General features: G+C 40.7%; 1 protein-coding gene across 5 annotated transcripts in view; it reads left to right on the top strand.

The window, feature by feature from the left end:
* Positions 1-15,078: 15,078 nt before the first annotated feature.
* BCL2L1 (BCL2 like 1) overlaps positions 15,079-20,284 on the top strand; it is a 47,588-nt gene continuing 42,382 nt past the window's right edge. Inside the window, exons 1-3 of one of the 5 annotated variants that reach the window (XM_031954134.1) lie at positions 16,225-16,366; positions 16,630-17,284; positions 17,932-17,983. In XM_031954134.1, the coding sequence (XP_031809994.1) occupies positions 16,739-17,284; positions 17,932-17,983 (598 nt within the window). In that variant the 5' untranslated portion in view covers positions 16,225-16,366; positions 16,630-16,738. Of the gene's footprint in view, positions 15,347-15,898; positions 16,155-16,220; positions 16,367-16,629; positions 17,285-17,931; positions 17,984-20,284 lie in introns of those variants that run through there. The other 4 variants (XM_031954135.1, XM_031954133.1, XM_012553618.3 and 1 more) reach the window with 4 other exon arrangements.

The following is a 20,284-nucleotide window of genomic DNA, read 5'->3' on the forward strand; positions in this document are numbered from 1 at the left end:
TAAAATATGACTACAAAAAAAATAAAAAATTATAAACTCCTATATTAGCTTTGTACAGTAAAGCACCCAGGTAGGAATGGGCTATGCTGATAGCTATCTCCCCTCATCTCCATCTCTATCCTCTATCCCCTGCTTCCCAGGATAAACTTCCACTAGATGGCCCTCCAGCCAATCTAGAAGAACAAAATAAAATCTTCCAGTCCTGGGAACTAGTACTAGGGGAGGGGAATGATGATTCACCCCAACTTACTTCCCTATAATCTCTCTGATACTCCTCCCTGCCTAATATCATCCACCCACAGAGCAGCTCCTCACTAACCAAGTCTCAAGACCACCAAGTCCAGCATCAGAGCCTCTCTACCAGGGATGTGCTGGAGCCAGCTCAACCTTGACTCTCAAAGACTATGGAGAAAATGTTAACAATACAAATTAAATTTAAAGTATGGCCATGTCTTTCCTTCAAACCACCCAGTCAGTTATTAGACATTTTACCAGCATATCACAGCTACCAAAATAAATCATGAGACTGCAGGTTTTTATACAGATGAGAAGTCTGAAGCCCAGAGAGTTAATAGCTCAAACCTACTTCCAATCAAATAAACATCTTAGCTGGAATTGGAGTTGAGCTGCCGGTGCTCATAAAATATGCCGTAGTCTTCTATAAGCAAAAAACAACAACAACAACAAAAAACCCTTGGCGAATTGGAAATTGAGTGAATGCCCATCATTTGGGGAATGGCTAAATAAGTTATAGTATGTGAAGGTAATAGAACATAATTGTTCTATATGAAATGACAAATTGGCTGATTTCAGAAAAGCCTGAAAAGACTTAAATAAACTTATTTTAAATGAAGTGAGCAGAACCAGGAGGACATTGTACACAGCAAGAACAAGATTATATGATGATTAACTGTGACAGGGAGTTGGCTCTTTTCAACAATGAGGTGATTCAAAACAATTCCAACAGAATTGGGATGGAAGGAGTCATCCACATCTATAGAGAGAACTAACCTTTGTTGTTATTGGGTTCTTTTTGGCATTTTTTCCCCTTTGATCAGATTTTTCTTGCACAGCATGATGAATATGGAAATATGTTTAGAAAAATTTCACATTTAACCTATATTTGATTGCTTGGTGTCTAGGAGAGGGGGAAAGGGAAGAGGGGGGAGGAAAATTTGGAACATATGGTTTATAAAGATGAATGTTGACAACTATCTTTGCATATATTTGGAAAAATAAAAACTTAGTATTTTTTTTTAAAGCTCCTTGGCACTAGGAATCTCTAGCCTCTGAATGGGCAAGAAGAAGAATCCTAGTTCCCTTCCAGGATAAGAAAATCATAACATCCCATCTAGGGCCCAAGATATACATGCTATTGTTCTTCAATCATATCTGACTCTCTGTGATCCCATCTGGGGTTTTCCTGGCAAAGACACTGAAGGGGTTTGCTATTTCTTTCTCCAGTTAATTTTACAGAGGAGGAAATTCCTTCTTCCCTCTGAATCTCTGAGATACATAATTGAAGGATAACCAGGTAAAAATTCTTTTCTATCCTATTCTTGTTGTATTTCTGTTCAGCTGTCACTCTCCCTCATTCCTAGCCTTCTTGATCCTTTCTACCTGTCCCTAATTTTTATTCCATTCTGTTCTACAATTACTTAGGTATACTGTACTATGTGGAATTCTCTTCCCATTAAGTCTCTGTTTTTTTATATTCCTGCCTTCTTGTAATCAGGATAACCTGACTCCTCCCAAAAGACACTATATGACCACTTTTCCAATACCAACACCATCAGAAGAAGACATAGGCTTCCCCTTGCAGACTACTGGCTACCATCACTCAGTGTCCTCACCTTATTTGAATTTCACTCCAATCAGACATTACTGTACTCAGATGCTGGAAGTAGTTATCTTTCAGATGCTAAATCATTTCTTCTTTCTTAAGAAGTTCAGTTTATCCTCGGAGTCAGGAGGATCTGAATTCAAATCCATCCTCAGATGCTTCACAGTTACTAGCTGTGTGATTCTGAACAAGTCACTTAACTGATAGAAGAAGGAGGAGGAGGAGGAGGAAGAGTAGGAAGACAAGAATAAGGACAAGGAGGAGAACAAGGAAAAGGAAGAGTTGGAGGAAGAGGAGAAGGAAAAAGAGAAGGTGAAGGAAGAGAAGGAGGAGGAGGAGGAAAAGGAAGAGGCGAGAGAGAGAAAGGGAGAAGGAGAACGAGGAGGAGGAGAAGGAGGAGGAGAAAGACAAAGAGGGAGAGAAGAACAAGAAGAGGAAGAAGGAAAAGGAGGAGGAGAAAAAGGAGGTGAAGGAGGAGGAAGAGGAGAAAAAAAGGAGAAAGAGAAGGAGGAAGAAAAGAAGGAGAAGGAAAAGAAGAAGGAGGAGGAGGAAGAGGAAAAAGAGGAAGAGAAGGAAAAGAAGGAGGAAGAGAAGGAAAAGAAGAAGGAGAAGAAGAAGGAAGAGGAGGAGGAGGAGGAGGAGGAGGAAGAGGAGGAGGAGGAGGAGGGAGGAGGAGGAGGAGGAGGAGGAGGAAAGGAAGGAGGAGATGGAAAAAAAGGAGAAGGAGGAGGAGGAGGAGAAAGTAGAGGAGAAGGAGGAGAAGAAGGAGAAGGAAAAGAAGAAGGACAAGAAGATGAAAAGTACTAGTTCAGTAGCTCTATTATTGCATTCCCCTATCTTGGATGATCGTTTTCTCTTCTTGCATTTAATGGCAAGCCTCTTCAAATGGATAATATTGTAGTCATTCAGCAGTCATACTAGGAAATCAAGGAGAAAAGCATGCACAAAACGTATTTGTCCAAATAGGATTTATTAAAGGATATACTGCCCAATTAACCTTGGTTTCAGAAATGCTGGAAACAGGAGGGGGATGCTCTTCCAAATTTGTATCTGGATTGATTTGATGGTATGGCAGCTTCCAAGATGTCTTCGCATCTTTCTTTTTGAGTAGGAAAAGATCCATACTAGATGTATTAGTTACTACAGGTTTTTCATGGTTTCCAGATGATAAGGGGTGGGTAATATAATGTATCATCTCCATTTCCAGATTTATACTTTGAGATCTTTGATCAAAATAATTTGTTGAAAAGGATGGAAATAAAGGATTGAAATGTTTTCCAACAAAACTGGAAAATAAAGGGCGAGTGAATGCTATGGAGTATCTTTCCAGGTGCCATGGAGCTATGTGGGCCCTGGTGAACACTTAGCTTTTAAATTTATAATTAGAGGAAAAAGTAGAGACTCAGCCTGCTGATTTCAGGGACAATTCATAAGAAAGCCAGAAGTAATTAAATCTACATAGTTATGCAGGATAGAAGCCAATTAAAATGTACTAGAGTCTTTCCTAGGAGTGCTGCTTCTAAATTGCCTGTCCATTGCCAAGAGAATAGTCTTGGGTTGTTCTCTTAAGTGAAGATCAAAAGCCCTCAAACAAAGGTGCTTTATGGAGCTTTCTCTTGAAATTCTATACGTGAATGGGACTACGTGCCATCTAGGAGAGGGGGTAGGGTGAAGGAGGGGAAAAGTTGGAACAGAAGGTTTTGCAAGGGTCAATGCTGAAAAATGACCCATGTATATGTTTTGTCAATAAAAAGCTATAATAAATAAATGAATATTCAACAAAGAAAAAAAGATTCTATACATGACTGTTAATTCAGAATACAAACATCCCACAATGAAGAAAAGACCTTATTATTAACACAACTAAGTACAACTTTATATATATACATATATATTAACAAATAATATCAACTTATTTATTCCCTAGAGGAAGGCTATGGCACAAATAGCTACTAAATTTTAAGAAGCAAATATATACATATATATAAGAATCATGAACCCACAGCCCAGACACTGTGAAATAAATCTTGGCAGTTATGTTTCAAAGAGCCCTACAATACTAAGTTAGTAGCTGGCAGCTAGGTGGCACAATAGTTAGAGTGTCAGGCCTGGAGATAGGAATACTGAAATTTCAAATTTGGCCTTAGGCACATACTAGCTGGGTGGCTCTGGACAAGTCACTTAACTATTTGCCTCAGTTTCATCATCTGTAAAATGGATCTGGAAAAAGAAATGGCAAACCACTCTAGAAAGTGAGTGCCAAGAAAACCCCAAATGGGGTTACAAAGAGTCAGGACAGGACTGAAACAACTGAACAATAGCACAATACTCAGGGCTTAATATAGATTCTGATGTACCTGCCTTCCCAATTAATTATCCTTAATTTCCATGGTATTCATCTTCAACCTACCTTGATCACGTAAATGGATAGTAAATAATCAATCAACAAGCATTTAACATTTATAATGTTCTAGGTTACTAAGATACCAAGAAAAAGCAAAAATAGTTTCTGTGTGAAAGGAGCTTATATTATCATGGGATACTTAATACATATAAGTCAGAACATTCACATACCATAATTTCTTCAGTCATTCCCCAAATCTTTGCTATAAGAAAAGTATTGCACTAAATATTTTTGTACATCCTTTTCCTATTTTGCTATTTTTAGGTTATGAATTAGAAGTCAAATCATTGGGTCAAAAGAAATACATGATTTAGTGACTCTTGGGGTATAGTTTTAAATTTCTTTCCAGAGTGTCTGGACCAATTAAAAACTTCATCAAGAATGTACTAGTATGCCTGTCTTCTCATCTCCACCAACAATTGTCATTCCTTTTTTGTCATTATTGTCAAATGATGGGGTAAAGTAGAACTTCAGTATTGTTTTAACATGCAATTCTTTTGTCAGTGACTTACAGAGATCTGACCAATGGGAGCCCTTTCTCAGATCATGAAAAGGAGCCTCTTTCCACTGCCATATGGGTAAACTGCTCTTAGAAGTGCATGACACACAAAAAGGAAGGGTCCAAACATATTTGGAAAATTTGCAGGTATTCTAGAGGCCACTAGGAAGCATAATAGGATGACTGATCTAGAGTCACCAAGATCTGACTTCCTCGGATACTGTGTGCTTGTTTTGTAGTAAAGAAAAAAAAAATTAATTCCTTAGTGGTTGATCCAGAACAGATTATGAATACTAAAGGCAAAAAGGGACCAAAGGGTTAATTTTCCTTATCATGGTCCACAAATGGACAACTTTCTGAGCTCTGAAGGGTTGGTAGGGAGGTTTCCTTCTTGCTGTCCCATGAGCATGTTCTTCCAGGCAAGTAGATTTTGAGAATAGGGCCACCTGTTTGTAACTGCTTTCCTTTTGGTATAGGGCCACCAGATTTCCTGCTTCCTAACTGTGGAAGGAATAAAACTACAAGAGAGTTTAGCTGAGGGATCCTAGTAGTGGACTGGCCTCAGCAGCTAGGACATCATGTTCTTTCTTCTACAAGGGAGTGACATGTATCAATTAAGAAGCACTCAGAAGGGAATTTGATAGCTTTGAATATTTAGTGGTAACCATTGTAAATTGAGCCCACTCTTCCCAAGGATAGAGGAGTGTGTTATAATTAAGGGGGGAATCTGTTGTACATTTTTGTAATAGCTTAAAATGTAGGAGAAGGTCATTGGTTGATTATATTGAGGAACTTGAAAGTTAGAATGTTTGAGGTAACATCATATTATAGGTTGAAGAACAAAATTGAAGGAACAAATTGGGTTGGAAAAGAAATCTGTGATCCAGACACTGAACTCCTTGAAAAAAAGCAAGTCCATAGGAAACAGCTATCAGAATCTGGATTTTGTTATAAATTGGGATTGAACTGGAATGCCTGGAAAGTTCACTCCCTAACTCATCTCCATCCCTTGGTTTCCCTGAAAACCCAGGTAAAATTGCATCTTGCACTAAAAGACTTTCCTAATCTTGAGTCTAATGGTTTTCCTGTTAATTATTTCTAATTTTCCTGTATATGGTTTGTGTGCAAAGAGTTGTTTGAGTTTTATCTCTCCCATTAGATTGTGAGCTCTTTGAGAATACGGATTGTTGTTGTATAAGAAATAATGAGCAAGCTGATTTCAGAAAAGTCTGAAAAGATTTATAGGAACTGATGCTGAGTCATGTGAGCAGAATTAGGAGAGTATCATATATGGTAACAAGATGATGTGATGATCAAGTATGATAGATTCTTCTCAGCAATACATTCATTCAAGACAATTCCAATAGACTTGGTTTAGAAAATGCTATCCGCATCCAGCAGGATGATTTCAGAAAGGCCTGGAGAGACTTAAATGAACTGATGCTGAGTGAAATGAGCAGGACCAGGAGATCATTATATACTTCAACAACAATATTATATGATGATCAATTCTGATGGACGTGGCCATCTCCAGCAATGAGATGAACCAAATCAGTTCCAATAGAGCAGTAATGAACTGAACCAGCTACATCCAGAGAAAGAACTCTGGGAGATGACTATGAACCATTACATAGAATTCCCAATCCCTCTATTTTTGTCCACCTGCATTTTTGATTTCCTTCATAGGCTAATAGTACACTATTTCAAAGTCCGATTCTTTTTGTACAGTGAAATAACTGTTAGGACATGTATACATATATTGTATTTAATTTATAATTTAGCATATTTAACATGTATTGGTCAACCTGCCATTGGGAGAGGGGGATGGGGGAAGGAGGGGAAAAATTGGAACAAAAGGTTTGGCAATTGTCAATGCTGTAAAATTACCCATGCATATAACTTGTAAATAAAAAGCTATAATAAAAAGAAAAATAAAAAAAAGAAAATGCTATCCGCATTCAGAGAGAGAACTATGGAGACTGTATAAAAACATTGTTTTCACCTTTTTTAAAAAATTTGTTTGCTTTTTCTTTCTTATGGTTTTCCCTTTTGTTCTGGTTTTTCTTTTAAACATGACTAATGGAAATATGTTTAAAAATGATTGCATATGTATAATATATCAAATTGCTTGCTGTGTAGGGGAGATGGGAGAGAGGGGAAAGAGGAAAGGAAGGAGGGAAAAAAGAAAATTTGAAACTCAATCTTACAAAAATGAATGAGACAGAGACACACACAGAGAAATAGAGGCAAAAATAGACACAGAGAGAAACAGAAACAAAAATAGAGATAGACAGACATATGGAAAGAGAGACAGAGAAAGAGAGGGAGAGAAAAAGAGACAGAGAAAGAGACAGAAGGGGAAGGAAGAAGGGAGAGGGAGAGAGAGAAAGTTCACAGGAGGGAGGGAAGAGAGAGGAAGAGAGCTATAAAGAGAGCAAAACAGAGAGATACAGAGATGGAGATAGAGAAGAAGAGACAGAAAAAGAGAAATAAAGACAGAGAAAGAGAAAATGACAGAGAAGTTTCTGATAGTTCTTATTCTTCCTCCAATGCAGCTCTGCAGAGTTGGCTTTCTCTGTTTCTTCAAGTGCCATTGGATTAAGAATTCTGGGCTCTCGAGAAGGTGATGGAGGCCAGTAAGTCACTGACTTTGGCTTCAGACTGCGGACTTTCCATGAGCCTGATGAAAATGGCCAAGGCTGTAATTGCATCACCGCTGTTCCTAAGAACTGGTATTAAAAAGCAACATGCTAGGGAGCAAGAAGGTCAGACACTAAGACTATGGGAGCAGAGGCAGAGTCAAGAGACTAGAGTGTCAAAGAGAAAGAAGACCCCAAGTTGCTAAGATTGCCAATCATTGTGAATCCTGCTGGGTGGTGATCTGGAAGGGAGATACTGGTTTTCATCACCCTTTCTCCTCCATTTTCCCTTGTTCATAGTTCACAATTCTGGCATGCATTATAAATACTCTTTCCCATTATTCCTTTCTGTGAGCTTTGGAATAAGCATATGCTCTGGAATTCTCCTTCCACATCTAAAGAACTGGGAGGTATATGAGAAGCTGACTGAAAACAAATGAGTACATACAAAAGTTGTGGGATTTTCCTCTTTTCAGTTGCCCTTTGTACAATAAACTTGGACTATAGTTGCTAAGTTTTTGAATGTATGAATGCAAGAGATTGTGAACAAAGAAGGGAGACCAACTGAACTGAGAATTCATGATATGTGTGCAGACAAGGGATTTTATATTTTAGTATCTTGAGTACTATTTTATTAATTTTAGATAAGGGCACCAGGGCTTGAACCAAATTGTGTAATGCAATAGAACTGGGTGGACTGGATAACAAGTATCAGCATTTACAGGCTGAGAGCTTTCTACTAGTCAGTGAGTATACTGAATTCCTTTTAGGAAGGCAGATATAGTCTGAAAAAAACTGAGAAGACCAGTGAGATCTTGGCTCCAATAGAGTACCACATGATGGGCAATTAAGAATTTATACTTCTTCATTGCATTATTAACACATTTAAATGTCTTTTGCATTTAAGAAGCATTCCAGCTATATGGGTGCTATAAATGCCACAGGTTACTTTGTAGAATTAGATAAAATTATAACAAAATTACTTTAGAGGAACAAAAAGTCTGGAATCTCAAGGAATATCATGAAAAAGTATGAACAAAGGAAATAAAACAATTACTAGATCTTAAACTCTATTAGAGAGTAAAAAATATGAAAAGTATTTAGCATTGGTTAAAAAGAAATACAAAGTAAATAAATCAACCAGAATATATTAAGAACTTAATATGTACAAGGCAATTGAGATACAAATACAAAAAAATGAAATAGTTTGCCCTCAATTCTCTTATAGAGACAATATGAACATAAAGAAGCGTGTAAAATATAGGAGCAAGGAAAAGGACAGATCCAGTGATTTTATTGATATTAAAAGCTAGCTAAGAAAAAATCTTTCTATCAATGGAGATTTTGGTCTTGGAGATTTACCTATGGGACTATGAGGTCAAAAAAACCCTCATCTATAGAAATATAGCCATTATGTGCAAGGATGGGATCTGAATCCAGGTACTCGCTAGTTATCCTCTATAATATGCTACCTCTCTTTATATATACAAAATAAATACAAGGTATTTGAGGGAAAAGGCAACTAAGTGACATAGTACATAGAATGCTGTGCCTGAGATCAGAAAGACTTATCTTCCTGAATTCAAATCAGGCCTCAGACACGTACTATCTGTGAGGCCCTGGGCAAGTCACTTAACCAGTTTGTCCCAGTTTCCTCATCTATAAAATAAGCTGAAGAAGGAAATAGTGAATCTTTCCTGTATCCAGTATGCCAAGAAAACCCCAAATGGGATCATGGAAAGTCGGACAAGACTGAAACAACTGAACAACAAAAAATTAGGGGGAAGGAAGCCAATGCAAGTTTGGCTGGATTATAGAGTGGGTAAAGAAAAGCAATGTAATAAACCTGCATAGGTAAATCGGGACATAGGAAGTCACACAACCATGCTAACTAAATCCATTATAAATTTATGTTATTTAATCTCGACTGGGCCCTCACTAACCCTCCCTGATTCTCTGTCACAATTTCCACAGTGGCTGGTCCAAAACTTTTCTCAAGCCTTTCTCGGCCTCCACCCCACCCCACCCTGATGTAATGGAGGTGTAATACATGCACTGAGTACATCTTGCTCAGTTGACACAATCTCTCCAAATGGAGAACCCAAAGAGCTTGATTCTGGGAGAGTCTGGAAGAGGTGTTAAAACAGTTCAAGATGTTGGAGCTCTGGGAAGCAGTATATTCTATAACTAATTCTGGTCAGCTTCAGCTTCTTGGGGTGAATGGAAAGTTCTTAGATTACTTGAGGAAGCTTCCACTATTTATCTTGTCTCAGTCCTTTCAGCTGCTTTGTTGATAGTTAAGCCTCTTAATTCTTAACCTATCTGAGGCTAAGAAATAGGCATTGGTCCTTGGCTACCACTTTTGTTCTTTTCTATTGTAGATGAAGGGAATGAAGGCTCCTACCATGTGAGTTTCAAAAAGTCAGAAAGGTAACTCAGTATTCCAACATTTCAGAATCCAGACTTGTAGCTAGAATAGCTTCACTGCCCCCAGGAACAGAGTGACCTTCTAGATCCAGGCTACCAATATCTAAGGCAAGCCCTCATCTAGCAGTCAGTCTCTTTTGGAAATGAACTTGGTAGGACCAGTTTTATATAGGAACTGAGTCAAGAACATTTCCCTAGGTATTGAGAAAATGACTTTTTTATATTCTTTGTATTTGGATTCCCATCACTTAGTACAGTATCTAGTACATAATAGGGACTTAAGAAAGGGATTGTTGAGGCAGATGGTGGGAGTTTACACAACTGGGATTGACATAGCATGAGTAGCAATAGTACAAAGGGACAAGGGATTCAAGAGTAGATGGGAGTATAATGTTGAATTGGTTAACCACAGGATCAAGATTCAGATTGGAGGAAAGATGAGAGTAGAGCAGGAGTGATGGCTTGGGACTGAAGGGCAGGAAGAGAATGAAGAACAGATACAGGGGAAATAAGGTATTGGAAGAGATGAAATGACGAGGATTTGAGCAAGGAGGAAGTATGACCTGGGAAACCAGGTGACAACTGACACTAGGATTTGGATTGTGTGACAAATTTGGATAGAGAGGTCAAAGGAGTAATAGTTACTAAGTGATGGAGGCAGATAGAGAGTAGAAAAAAACTAGACCAGCAAGATGCAGAAACAATTGAATATAATAGCCCACTGTTTGATAAAATCCTAAATATAAAGTACCAAGGGAAAGATGCTCTATTTGGCAAAAAATGCTGAAAAAAAATTCCCAGAAATCATTCCATAATAGCTTTCTGGGTGAGAATTAGGGGAATTGTGTTATGGGCCAGAACTCTGAACTTGAAACAAGGTGTTGTCAGTGGAATTGATAAAGACAATGGTTATCTAATTTAGCATGGTTCAGCATGATTGATTTAATTGTACAACAAATAATGGTTTCCTAGTTATATAATGATTGGTTTATACTCAGTGTGGAGCATATAAGCAGGGACTGAGAGCCACAGAGGAGAAGCTTTCAGAGGGCAGAGAAGACAGAACCATTCATTCGATCTTCAGTCAGGCCACTGATGGCAGGCTCTCCTCCTGCATTTCTCCACTGAGACCAAGGCCAGTCTGAAAGGCTCTCCAGAAAGCTGCCCAGCCCCAGGAAGGCGATAATAAAGAATCTGGACTATAAGAAAGATGCTGCTTCCAGACACCCCAAGAAGGCTGTTTCCAGAGATCCCAAGAAAACCGAACCAAGAGAACATTACAGACTTGGAAAAACTAACGTGATGTAAAAGTAAAATATATTAGTAAAATTACTTTAAAAAAAGAAAAAAAACCTTGAAAAATAGTTTTAGCAAAAAATTGGTTTAGATTACATTATATAGGATATGTTCCATAGACAAATGTATTACATAATAAACTTCAAGTGGATAATCATGTTAAATATAAAAAAATTATATCATGAAAAAACTGGAGAGCAAAAGGTGATACTTTTTTAAAACTATGGTTAGGGGGAAAGTTTATAATCAAAGGATAGAGATCACAGAAGACAAAAAAGACAATTTCAGATGACAAAAAACCAAAAACTTTTGCACCAAACTAATAAGGTTGTAATAAAACTGTTAAATGTTACATTAAACATCTGATAAAAACCTGTTATCCAAGATTTGTCCAAGAAATATAAAACAATAAGAACCATTTCCCAATAGAGACCTATGGAAATAGGTCAAAGGATTTTTTTTTTTTTTTGCTTTTTATTTACGAGATATTTGCATGGGTAATTTTTCAGCATTGACAATTGCAAAACTTTTTGTTCCAACTTTTCCCCTCCTTCCCCTTCCCTCCTCCCCCAGATGGCAGGTTGACCAATACATGCTAAATATGTTAAAGTATAAGTTAAATACAATACATGTATACATGTCCATACAGTTATTTTGCTGTACAAAAAGAATTAGACTTTTAAATAGTGTACAATTAGCCTGTGAAGGAAATCAAAAATGCAGGCGGACAAAAATAGAGGGATTGGGAATTCTATGTAGTGGTTCATAGTTATCTCCCAGAGTTCTTTCCCTGGGTTAGCTGGCTCTATTCATTACTGCTCTATTGGAACTGATTTGGTTCATCTCATTGTTGAAGAGGGACATGTCCATCAGAATTGATCATCATATATTTTTTTTGTTGAAGTGTATAATGATCTCCTGGTCCTGCTCATTTCATTCAGCATCAGTTCATGTAAGTCTTTCTAAGCCTTTCTGAAATCATCCTGCTGGTCATTTGTTACAGAACAATAATATTCCATAACATTCATATACCACAATTTACCCAACCATTCTCCAATTGATGGGCATCCACTCAGTTTCCAGTTTTTGGACAAAGAGGGCTACCACAAACATTCTTGCACATACAGGTCCCTTTCCCTTCTTTAAAATCTCTTTAGAATATAAGCCCAATAGTAATACTGCTGGATCAAAGGGTATGCACAGTTTCATAACTTTTTGAGCATAGTTCCAAATCATTCAGAGATATGATTTTTGAAAGAAAGTGGAAGCTATAGATAACCATTAAAAGCATTCCAAATCACTAATGATAAGTATTAATTAAAATAATTCTGAGATTCTACTACCTCTCAAAGTCATCAAGAAGATAAATAGAAATAGTGTTGTTGGGATTATGAGAAGATAGATGCAATAATGATCAAAAGAAAGTAAATTCTTTGAAAGCAGGGACAATTTTATTTTTGTCTTTTAATCCTGTCAATAATAATTATTTAATAAATTCTTGCTGATTTAATTGATTGAGAAGAGGAAGAATTGTAAATTGGTCCAAAAGTTCTGGAAAAAATTGAAATTATGTGAGAAAAGGAACTATGTCTTTTTATGGTGCTACTATTGGGCATAATCAAAGACAAAAAGAAATCTGTCATTCAACCAACATTTATTAAGTGCCTATTGTGTGTCAGAATTTCCATAAAATTATGGAAATATTAAAAAGAGGCAAAAGAGTTTCTGCTTTTAAGGAACTTAAGAGTCTAATGGGAGAAAGAGCATACAAACAAAAATATGCAGGATAAATAGGAAATAATTGATAGAGAGAAGACACTAGAATTAGGAGTGGGGAAAACTTTCCAGCAAAAGATGGGATTTTAGTTGGGATTTAAAGGAAGGCAGGGAGGTTAATATGTGGACTAGTTGGTTATTATGGGCCTAGGCTCGGGAGACTGTCAGAGAAAGTCTCAGATATGAATGTTTTTGTTCTTGGATCAATCAAGAGGCCAGTTTCATTGGACTGAAGAATATCTGGAAGAATATAAAATATAAAAATACCAGAAAAACTGGGGGTTAGGGGTTACAACCACTAGAATATAAAGGGTTTTGAACACCAAACAAAGCATTTTGCATTTGATCCTAAAAGTCTCAGGGAGCTACTGGAGTTAATTGAGCAGATTGACTAATAAAACCAGATCTATGCTTTTAAAGCATCACTTTAGTGGCTGAATAGATGTTGGATTAGTGGCCTTCTTCACATTTGAATTTAAGTAGACAAAGTCAAAACAATTTTGCTCCTGCATTTTGAAATATATTCCCCTCTTTTCCATAAAAAAGTATGAGCATATGAATGATGTTTAATATACCTTCAGATGTGGTAATTTTGTTGGTTGATTTCATTTAACTGTTTTTCTTTTATTTAACAGTTTTCTTTAACTGTCTTTCTTATAAGAGAAAGTTCAATTAGGGGAATAATAGTGACTGATGTTTATATAGTGCTTTAAGGTTCGCAAAGTGATTTATATCCTCATTTTACAGCAGAGGAAACTAAGGCTAAAAGTAGCTAAGTAAATGTGGGGCAGCTAGGTAGTGCAGTCAGCAAAGTGCCAAGCCTGGAGTCAGGTCACTTAACTCTGTTTGTATCAGTTCCTCATTGATAAAAGGAGCTGGAGAAGAAAATGGCAAACCACTCCAGTACCTCTGCCAAGAAAACCCTAAATGGAGTCATGAAGAGTTGGACCTAACTTGAATGACTCAACAAGAATGTATATGTCTATCTGTTGGAGTAAACTAAAAATGTTGGGGCTGCCGCTTGCACAAGGACATTTATTTGGGCATGAGGTAAGGAGTGACATCCTCCTCCTCCTTAAGGGAGACAAGCAATCTAGCAGAGTGAACTGAGGGGTTATAGAGAGAAAAGAAAAAAAAAAGGGAGAATTGGACAGAGCAAGAAAATTAAATAATCTCAAGTGAGAGTCTACATACCTTTGTATGGACTTGCTTAGGAAATAGTTCCTTTGATTGGATTTATTTCAGAGAAGGTATACATAGAAAAAGTACCTCTAGGGAGGTAGAGACAGACGAACAGATGCAGAAGTTAAGATTTCATCATATCTATCTGTAGTTCCATTGGGGTTAAGTGACTTGCCCAGGGTCACACAGCTAGGAAGTGCTAAATGTCGGAGATCAAATTTGAACTCGGGTCCTCCTGACTTGGGGCTGGTGCTCTATCCACTGCGCCGCCTAGCTGTCCCTCTATCTGTATTTCTACCATCTATATAGGCAAATGATATTTCCGTGGATTTCATTGATGTGTGAGTCCCTTCTATGTAGATTTCAATCAGCACTTCATTGACTATGATTCTTTTTCATTCGTGGAATCGAGACTAAATTAAGTGACTCAAAGACGTCTGTTTGTCCTCCCACTCATTGTGACTGGTCACATGCAATATACTGGTCATGAAATATACAAAGCCACACATTATAAACGGAAGAATGCTGCTGCTAAGAAAGCGGTCTTTTGCAGCTGGGGCATCTTAGCATCACTGAGAATACTGCATTTTCCCAAGGTAGGTCTGAGTGATCTTTCCCTACTCAATTCTGGGCCCAGTTTTTCATTCGCCTCACATGCAAAAGAAATAGTAGAAAAATTAAGTTATAAATAAGCTATCCAGCGCCAATGTTAAAACATGAATTCAAATAAAATCCCAGCACTTAGCAAAGGACGGGGCACGTAGTAGATGCTGGCTAAATGTTTACTGAACTTTATGGAAATAAAGAACAAGAGAAAAAAAGATTTTCGTGTTGATGTATCGAATTACGAACTTTAAGATACCTTCCAGACTACTACTAGTCATGAATGAATAGATTTAATGAATGAGAGTTAGTCCAACGAGAAGAGGTTTTTGGCCACTACCCTATATGGCCCGCAAGAGGCGCTCTATTTTCTACAGGCGGGGTGCCTCGGAGCGCGCGCTCCCATGTACGTCTCGGGCACGCGCGCGCTGCCAAGGCACCGGAAGTGACTGAGCTCGCAAGTTCCCCCGGCCTCTTTCAAGGGAAACTGAGGCCGGGTCCGTCTGGAATCAAACTCCGGCAGAAAAGGCCAGGCAGGTAGGCAGCCAACAGGCAGGCGCGCAGGCCACCTGCTCTCAGCTTGCTGCCGGGAGATCGGCGACAGGAGCCTTTCGGCTGTTGGGACAACGCAGGCGGGGGAGGGGATGTCGCCCCCCCTCTACTCGTGGGGCTCGCAGGTGAGCGCGCCGCCCCAGGGGGAGGGGGAGTGCGTGACGGGCACCGCGCCCAATCGGAGGGCGACAAGGAGGCCTTCGTGTCCCGCCCCCTGCCTTGACCACCTCGCTGATTGGCCGTCGGGGGGCGGAGCCACCGGGAGATCGGTGGGCGGGACGCCCCTTTCTCCCCCTCCCTCCAGCCTGTGCTGGGGTCTGGGGGGCGCCGGGAGGGAAGGAAGGCGGTTGCCCGGCAACGTGGGTGGCTCGGGCTGGGCCGGGCCGCACCTCCCCGGCGGGCGGCGCTGTGGAGCCGAGGGCTGGGGAAGGAGTCCTGGGAGTCCGGTGGTACCCCCGCGAAAGAAAACCTGGGGGGAAGCGGGGCCCGCGCGGGCCGGGGCCAAGCGCCCCCAGACAGCCGAAGCCCCTCGACCCTCGCTCCGGCTCCTTTGTCCTGAAGTGCTGGCAGCCATGATGCCCGGACGCCGCCGGGGGCGAGCGGAAGGGGCCCCGAGCCCATCCCGGACGCCCCTAGATCTTGAGGACATTTGCGGGGTGCGGGGGAAGGGAAAGCGCGCTGGTCACCCGCCCGGCGGCGCTTCCCCGGCGTCGGGGAAGGGAAAAAGGGTTAAGTCACCGGCGTCGAGAATCCACCCTCGGAAACCCGGCTTCCATTGAGGAGCCTCCCCCGGGGCCGGTCCCTTTGGATTAAATTAAAACCACACACGCTCATAAAGCAACAACTGCACAAAACAACAAACCGAACACCAACCCCAGCTACACGCCCCTCGGGCAAGGCGGCCCGGCAGGAGCCTCCCCGCCCGCTTCGCCGGTAGGCCGGAGCGCGGAGGGGCGGGAATGATCCGCGAGGGGGCCGGGCTCCGTCCCGGGGGCCGGGAGCGGGCTCGGCGCTGCCCTCAATGCGGGCGATGGAGGGGGAGAGAGCGCGCCGGCTCCGGGGCTCCGAACCTGCAGCCGGGAGGGAGGGGGCCGGCGTCACACACCGTCTCTGGCCCGGGCTCGCCCAGCTGATTTGAATGCCAGGTTATTCCTGGGGTGGGGGATGGTGCGTCTGGAAGGGGCATTTCCGAGAGGAGATGATAATCAAGAGAGCCCGGTCTGAGGATCAGCTCTTAGATGTGGATTTTGTGTCTTAACTCAGACCCGGTCTCTTGAAAGATAGATGGAAAATTACTGAGATCTGTAAGAAAACCTAGAACCTTGGGATGGTGAATAAGATACTAGAGGGGGAGGGGGCCTTTGCATTTCTCCCCCCACCTCCTTAAGTTCTCTCTCTCTCTGTTCAGAACCAGCATTTTTGCCCAGGATTTCAGAAGAGAGCTGTCAAGCAGATCCCAGACTCAGAGAGCAGGTGCTTTGGACAATGAACTGGATCAGCCCATTCCTGATGTAAAAATGTCTCACAGTAACCGGGAGCTGGTGGTTGACTTTCTTTCTTACAAGCTTTCACAGAAGGGATACAATTGGAGTCAGTTTGAAGATGAGAACAGGACTGAGGCCTCAGAAGGGACAGAGATACCTAGTACTGTGAATGGCAGCCCCTCTTGGCACCCTGCTGACAGCCGTGCAGTGAGTGGGGCCACAGGACACAGCAGCAGCCTGGATGCCCATGAGACAATTCCTGTAGCTGCTGTGAAGCAAGCTTTGAGGGAGGCAGGAGATGAATTTGAACTCCGGTACCGGCGGGCATTCAGTGATCTGACATCCCAGCTCCACATCACTCCAGGGACGGCTTATCAGAGTTTTGAGCAGGTAGTGAATGAACTCTTCCGGGATGGGGTGAACTGGGGCCGAATTGTGGCATTCTTCTCCTTCGGAGGGGCATTGTGTGTGGAAAGCGTGGATAAAGAGATGGAAGTCTTGGTAGCACGCATCACCTCCTGGATGGCCACTTACTTGGATGAGCACCTAGACCCATGGATCCAAGAAAATGGCGGTTGGGTAAGGACCAGGGACCCTTTTCTGCTTCTCTTTTCTCCCTAGTCTCTGGCTGGACACATCTCCCCACATTTCCCTGACTTGTAGTACAAGTTAAACTGTTGTGTTGGGCATTCATTGTGGACATCAAGGACCATTTGAATAACCAACCAACCAACCATTTGTATTTTTAGTGTCCTTATCCTAAGGAGTAGTTGTCCAGAAATCAGGTCCCATGAATAGGCTGGCTAAGCTTTGAAACTTTGAGAGCCTCTGCAATCCACTGGTCATCCTGAGGTGACTGTCACAAAGTTGATTTCATTCTTTTTCTCCCAAGAGCTGGGAACTGTCAGGGAGGGCAAGGGAAGTTACTTGGGTGATTTTTTTTTCTTTGAGAACTCAAGGTTCTGTTCATTTTGCAAGTAAACTCAATTTTTAACTTGTTACTTTTCATAGATTGATTATAGGATTTATAGCTGTAAGATCCTTCCAATATAATCTAACTTTCAATGCCTATCATCTCACAGATGAGAAAATTGAAGTCAAATCACTTAACTAGGGTCACATTCCTAATTCATGGCAGATCCAAGATATAAATCCAAAACTTTGGCTTCTAATAGGAGTACTATTGGGGGCCCTAATCCCCTGTTCTTTGTCCTATATCACACCAGAGCAGAAGAAGGTTCCTTAAACATGGGACTAGAGCAGAGTGGGCCTGGCCAGGTAAGAGACTCATTGACCTAAAGTTGGGTATGGATTTTTAGAATAAAGCAGGCTGTGCTCTTCAGGATTCTGGTTGTAATTCTTCATTATTTGCAACTTTTCACATGATCCTGTTGGTTTGCTGAGCTCTTGCTGTGTCATGCTGTGTAGAAACTGAGCATTGCCTGAGGCCAGTTAGTAAGCAGCAGCTGAACTCCCATACTCTTTTCCCCTATCTCATCTCCCAGAAGCAGCACTTAATTCTGCTTCTGTCTGGAAAGGGCAACTCTTATTCATTTCCTACTTGCCTTGTATTGCCTAAGAATAATAAAACCCAAATTTAACATAGGATCCTATGATTTGGACCTAGAAGGGGCTTTATTTAAGGAGCATATAATACCATCCTTTAGTTTTGTACATGTGGAAGGAGAAGTGCAGATAGGTTAGGTCACTTAAACATCACACATTTTAGTGAGTAGTGAAGTTGTGGAAGGGTGGCAGGTGGGACCAAAGGCCTATCCTAGCCCATCTTCCTTTCTCTCTCATTGCTTGGGAGCAGGCACAAGTATTCCATTAGCTTACTGATTTCCCAGGAGCCTCAGGAAATCAGTAAATTTTCAAGACTACAAGATTGATTGAAGGAGCTGAGGTGAAAGGGAGTTACTGTACCATGGACTCTGGAATGTGAGGAATGTGATTGTTCCAAGGCTGTGCCCAGGGTGTGTCGGTCTCAGAACTATACTTTGAGCCTTCTGAAGTTTTTAAAGGGATCACTCATCTCTGTTCAGCTTGTCCAAGACCTCTCCTGGCCTTTACATAGGTATCTATTGTTTTCTCTATATTCTTGTTTCCACTTCCAGCTTAAAGGGAAGGGATTGAACTGGGGCCTAACTACTCTGTAACCTTCTCTCTGGCTGGCTGACCCAGCCCTGGAAATCTACTCTGTAAATGAACTCCTTTGGGGATAATGATTAAATAGTTCCTGTTGGTTGTGCAGCTTGCCCTCCTGCTTAGCTTGTCTTTGGGGGCAAATATTTGTTCAGCTGATTACAGGAGGAACAGGATTCCTTTGCCTCAGATATATCCTCTGTGGCAACTTCTGGTGGGGAATGTGCACCATTTCCTTCCGACCCTTGTCCTATTGTGACATTGCCCCATGGGTGTTACCATTTATAGCCAATCAGAAGCCAAGGACAGATCACCTGGATCTCTGCTTGTATAGAGCCCTGCCTAGGCTTCTCAGGGTATATAAGTTACCAAGAATAAAATCTATATGGGGGGAAAGAAGGGAAGGAAATGAGTAAGTTCCAACTATATACCAGGCACTGTGCTAAACAGGCAGTCAGTATGCAATTATTAAGCACATACTATGTGACACAATACTGTGCTAAGTATCAGGCATTATGTTCTTTTAATATGCTGTCTTAGGCCCAGAGGCATTGAGAAAGCTGGATAGGGGAAACATCAAGCAATGTTTGTATTGTTTCTTCCCTTGAAATGGGAACTACTGTTTATTATAATTAGCTAGTATATTGTATTGAACCCTTGCAGGATACCTCAGATGTTATTTCCATGAGAAAGGGGATGGGTGAGTTAAACTATTTTAGCATCATTTCTCATTTTTTGTAGTAAGAAGGTAACTGAAAATAAGTTGAGTACTCAGGTTATCCACAATTTTCAGGCCTGGACAAAGAATATTCATACGTTTACCTTTCTAGATAATCATTCTCTCTTAGGTTATCATAGATCAGTCAAGGTAACATAAATCTATTTTTCCTACCAATCTTGAAGGCTGAAGTTGACTATAAGTTTGCTCCAGCTCTGGAGATCTATTATTTAGGGTGCTAAAAGGAATTTGAGAAATCATCTAGTACACAATTTTTTTTTCACAGAGGAGGAAACTAAGACTTAAAGAGGTAAATTGGCTTTCCCAAGGCCATACAGGTAATAAGTAGCAGAGTTAGGATCCACAGTCTGGTCCTCTGACTCCAAAGCTAATGTTCCTTTCACTTTGCCTAGGATGTAAACTAAAATCTTACCAAGATTTGTACTAAAATTGCTTCACTGAGAAGCCACTGTGCTAATCTTTATACTCCAGGCCTTTAGAATTGGTAAGGACCCTAGAGATCTTATAGTGCAGTCTCATTTTTAAAAAAAATTGATGCTCTAAGATGGGAAGCAAATTTGCCTGAGGTCACACAGTAAGTATCAGAATAGGGGAAACAAACCTGGGTCTCTTAACTCCCAGTGCACTTTTCATCACACATTGTACCTTTGCTGAGTAGTATGTTTTACTGATCCATCCAATCTTGGGCTTGACAT

Source organism: Sarcophilus harrisii, chromosome 2 (genome assembly GCF_902635505.1).
Source record: "Sarcophilus harrisii chromosome 2, mSarHar1.11, whole genome shotgun sequence".
NCBI classification, from domain to species: domain Eukaryota; kingdom Metazoa; phylum Chordata; class Mammalia; order Dasyuromorphia; family Dasyuridae; genus Sarcophilus; species Sarcophilus harrisii.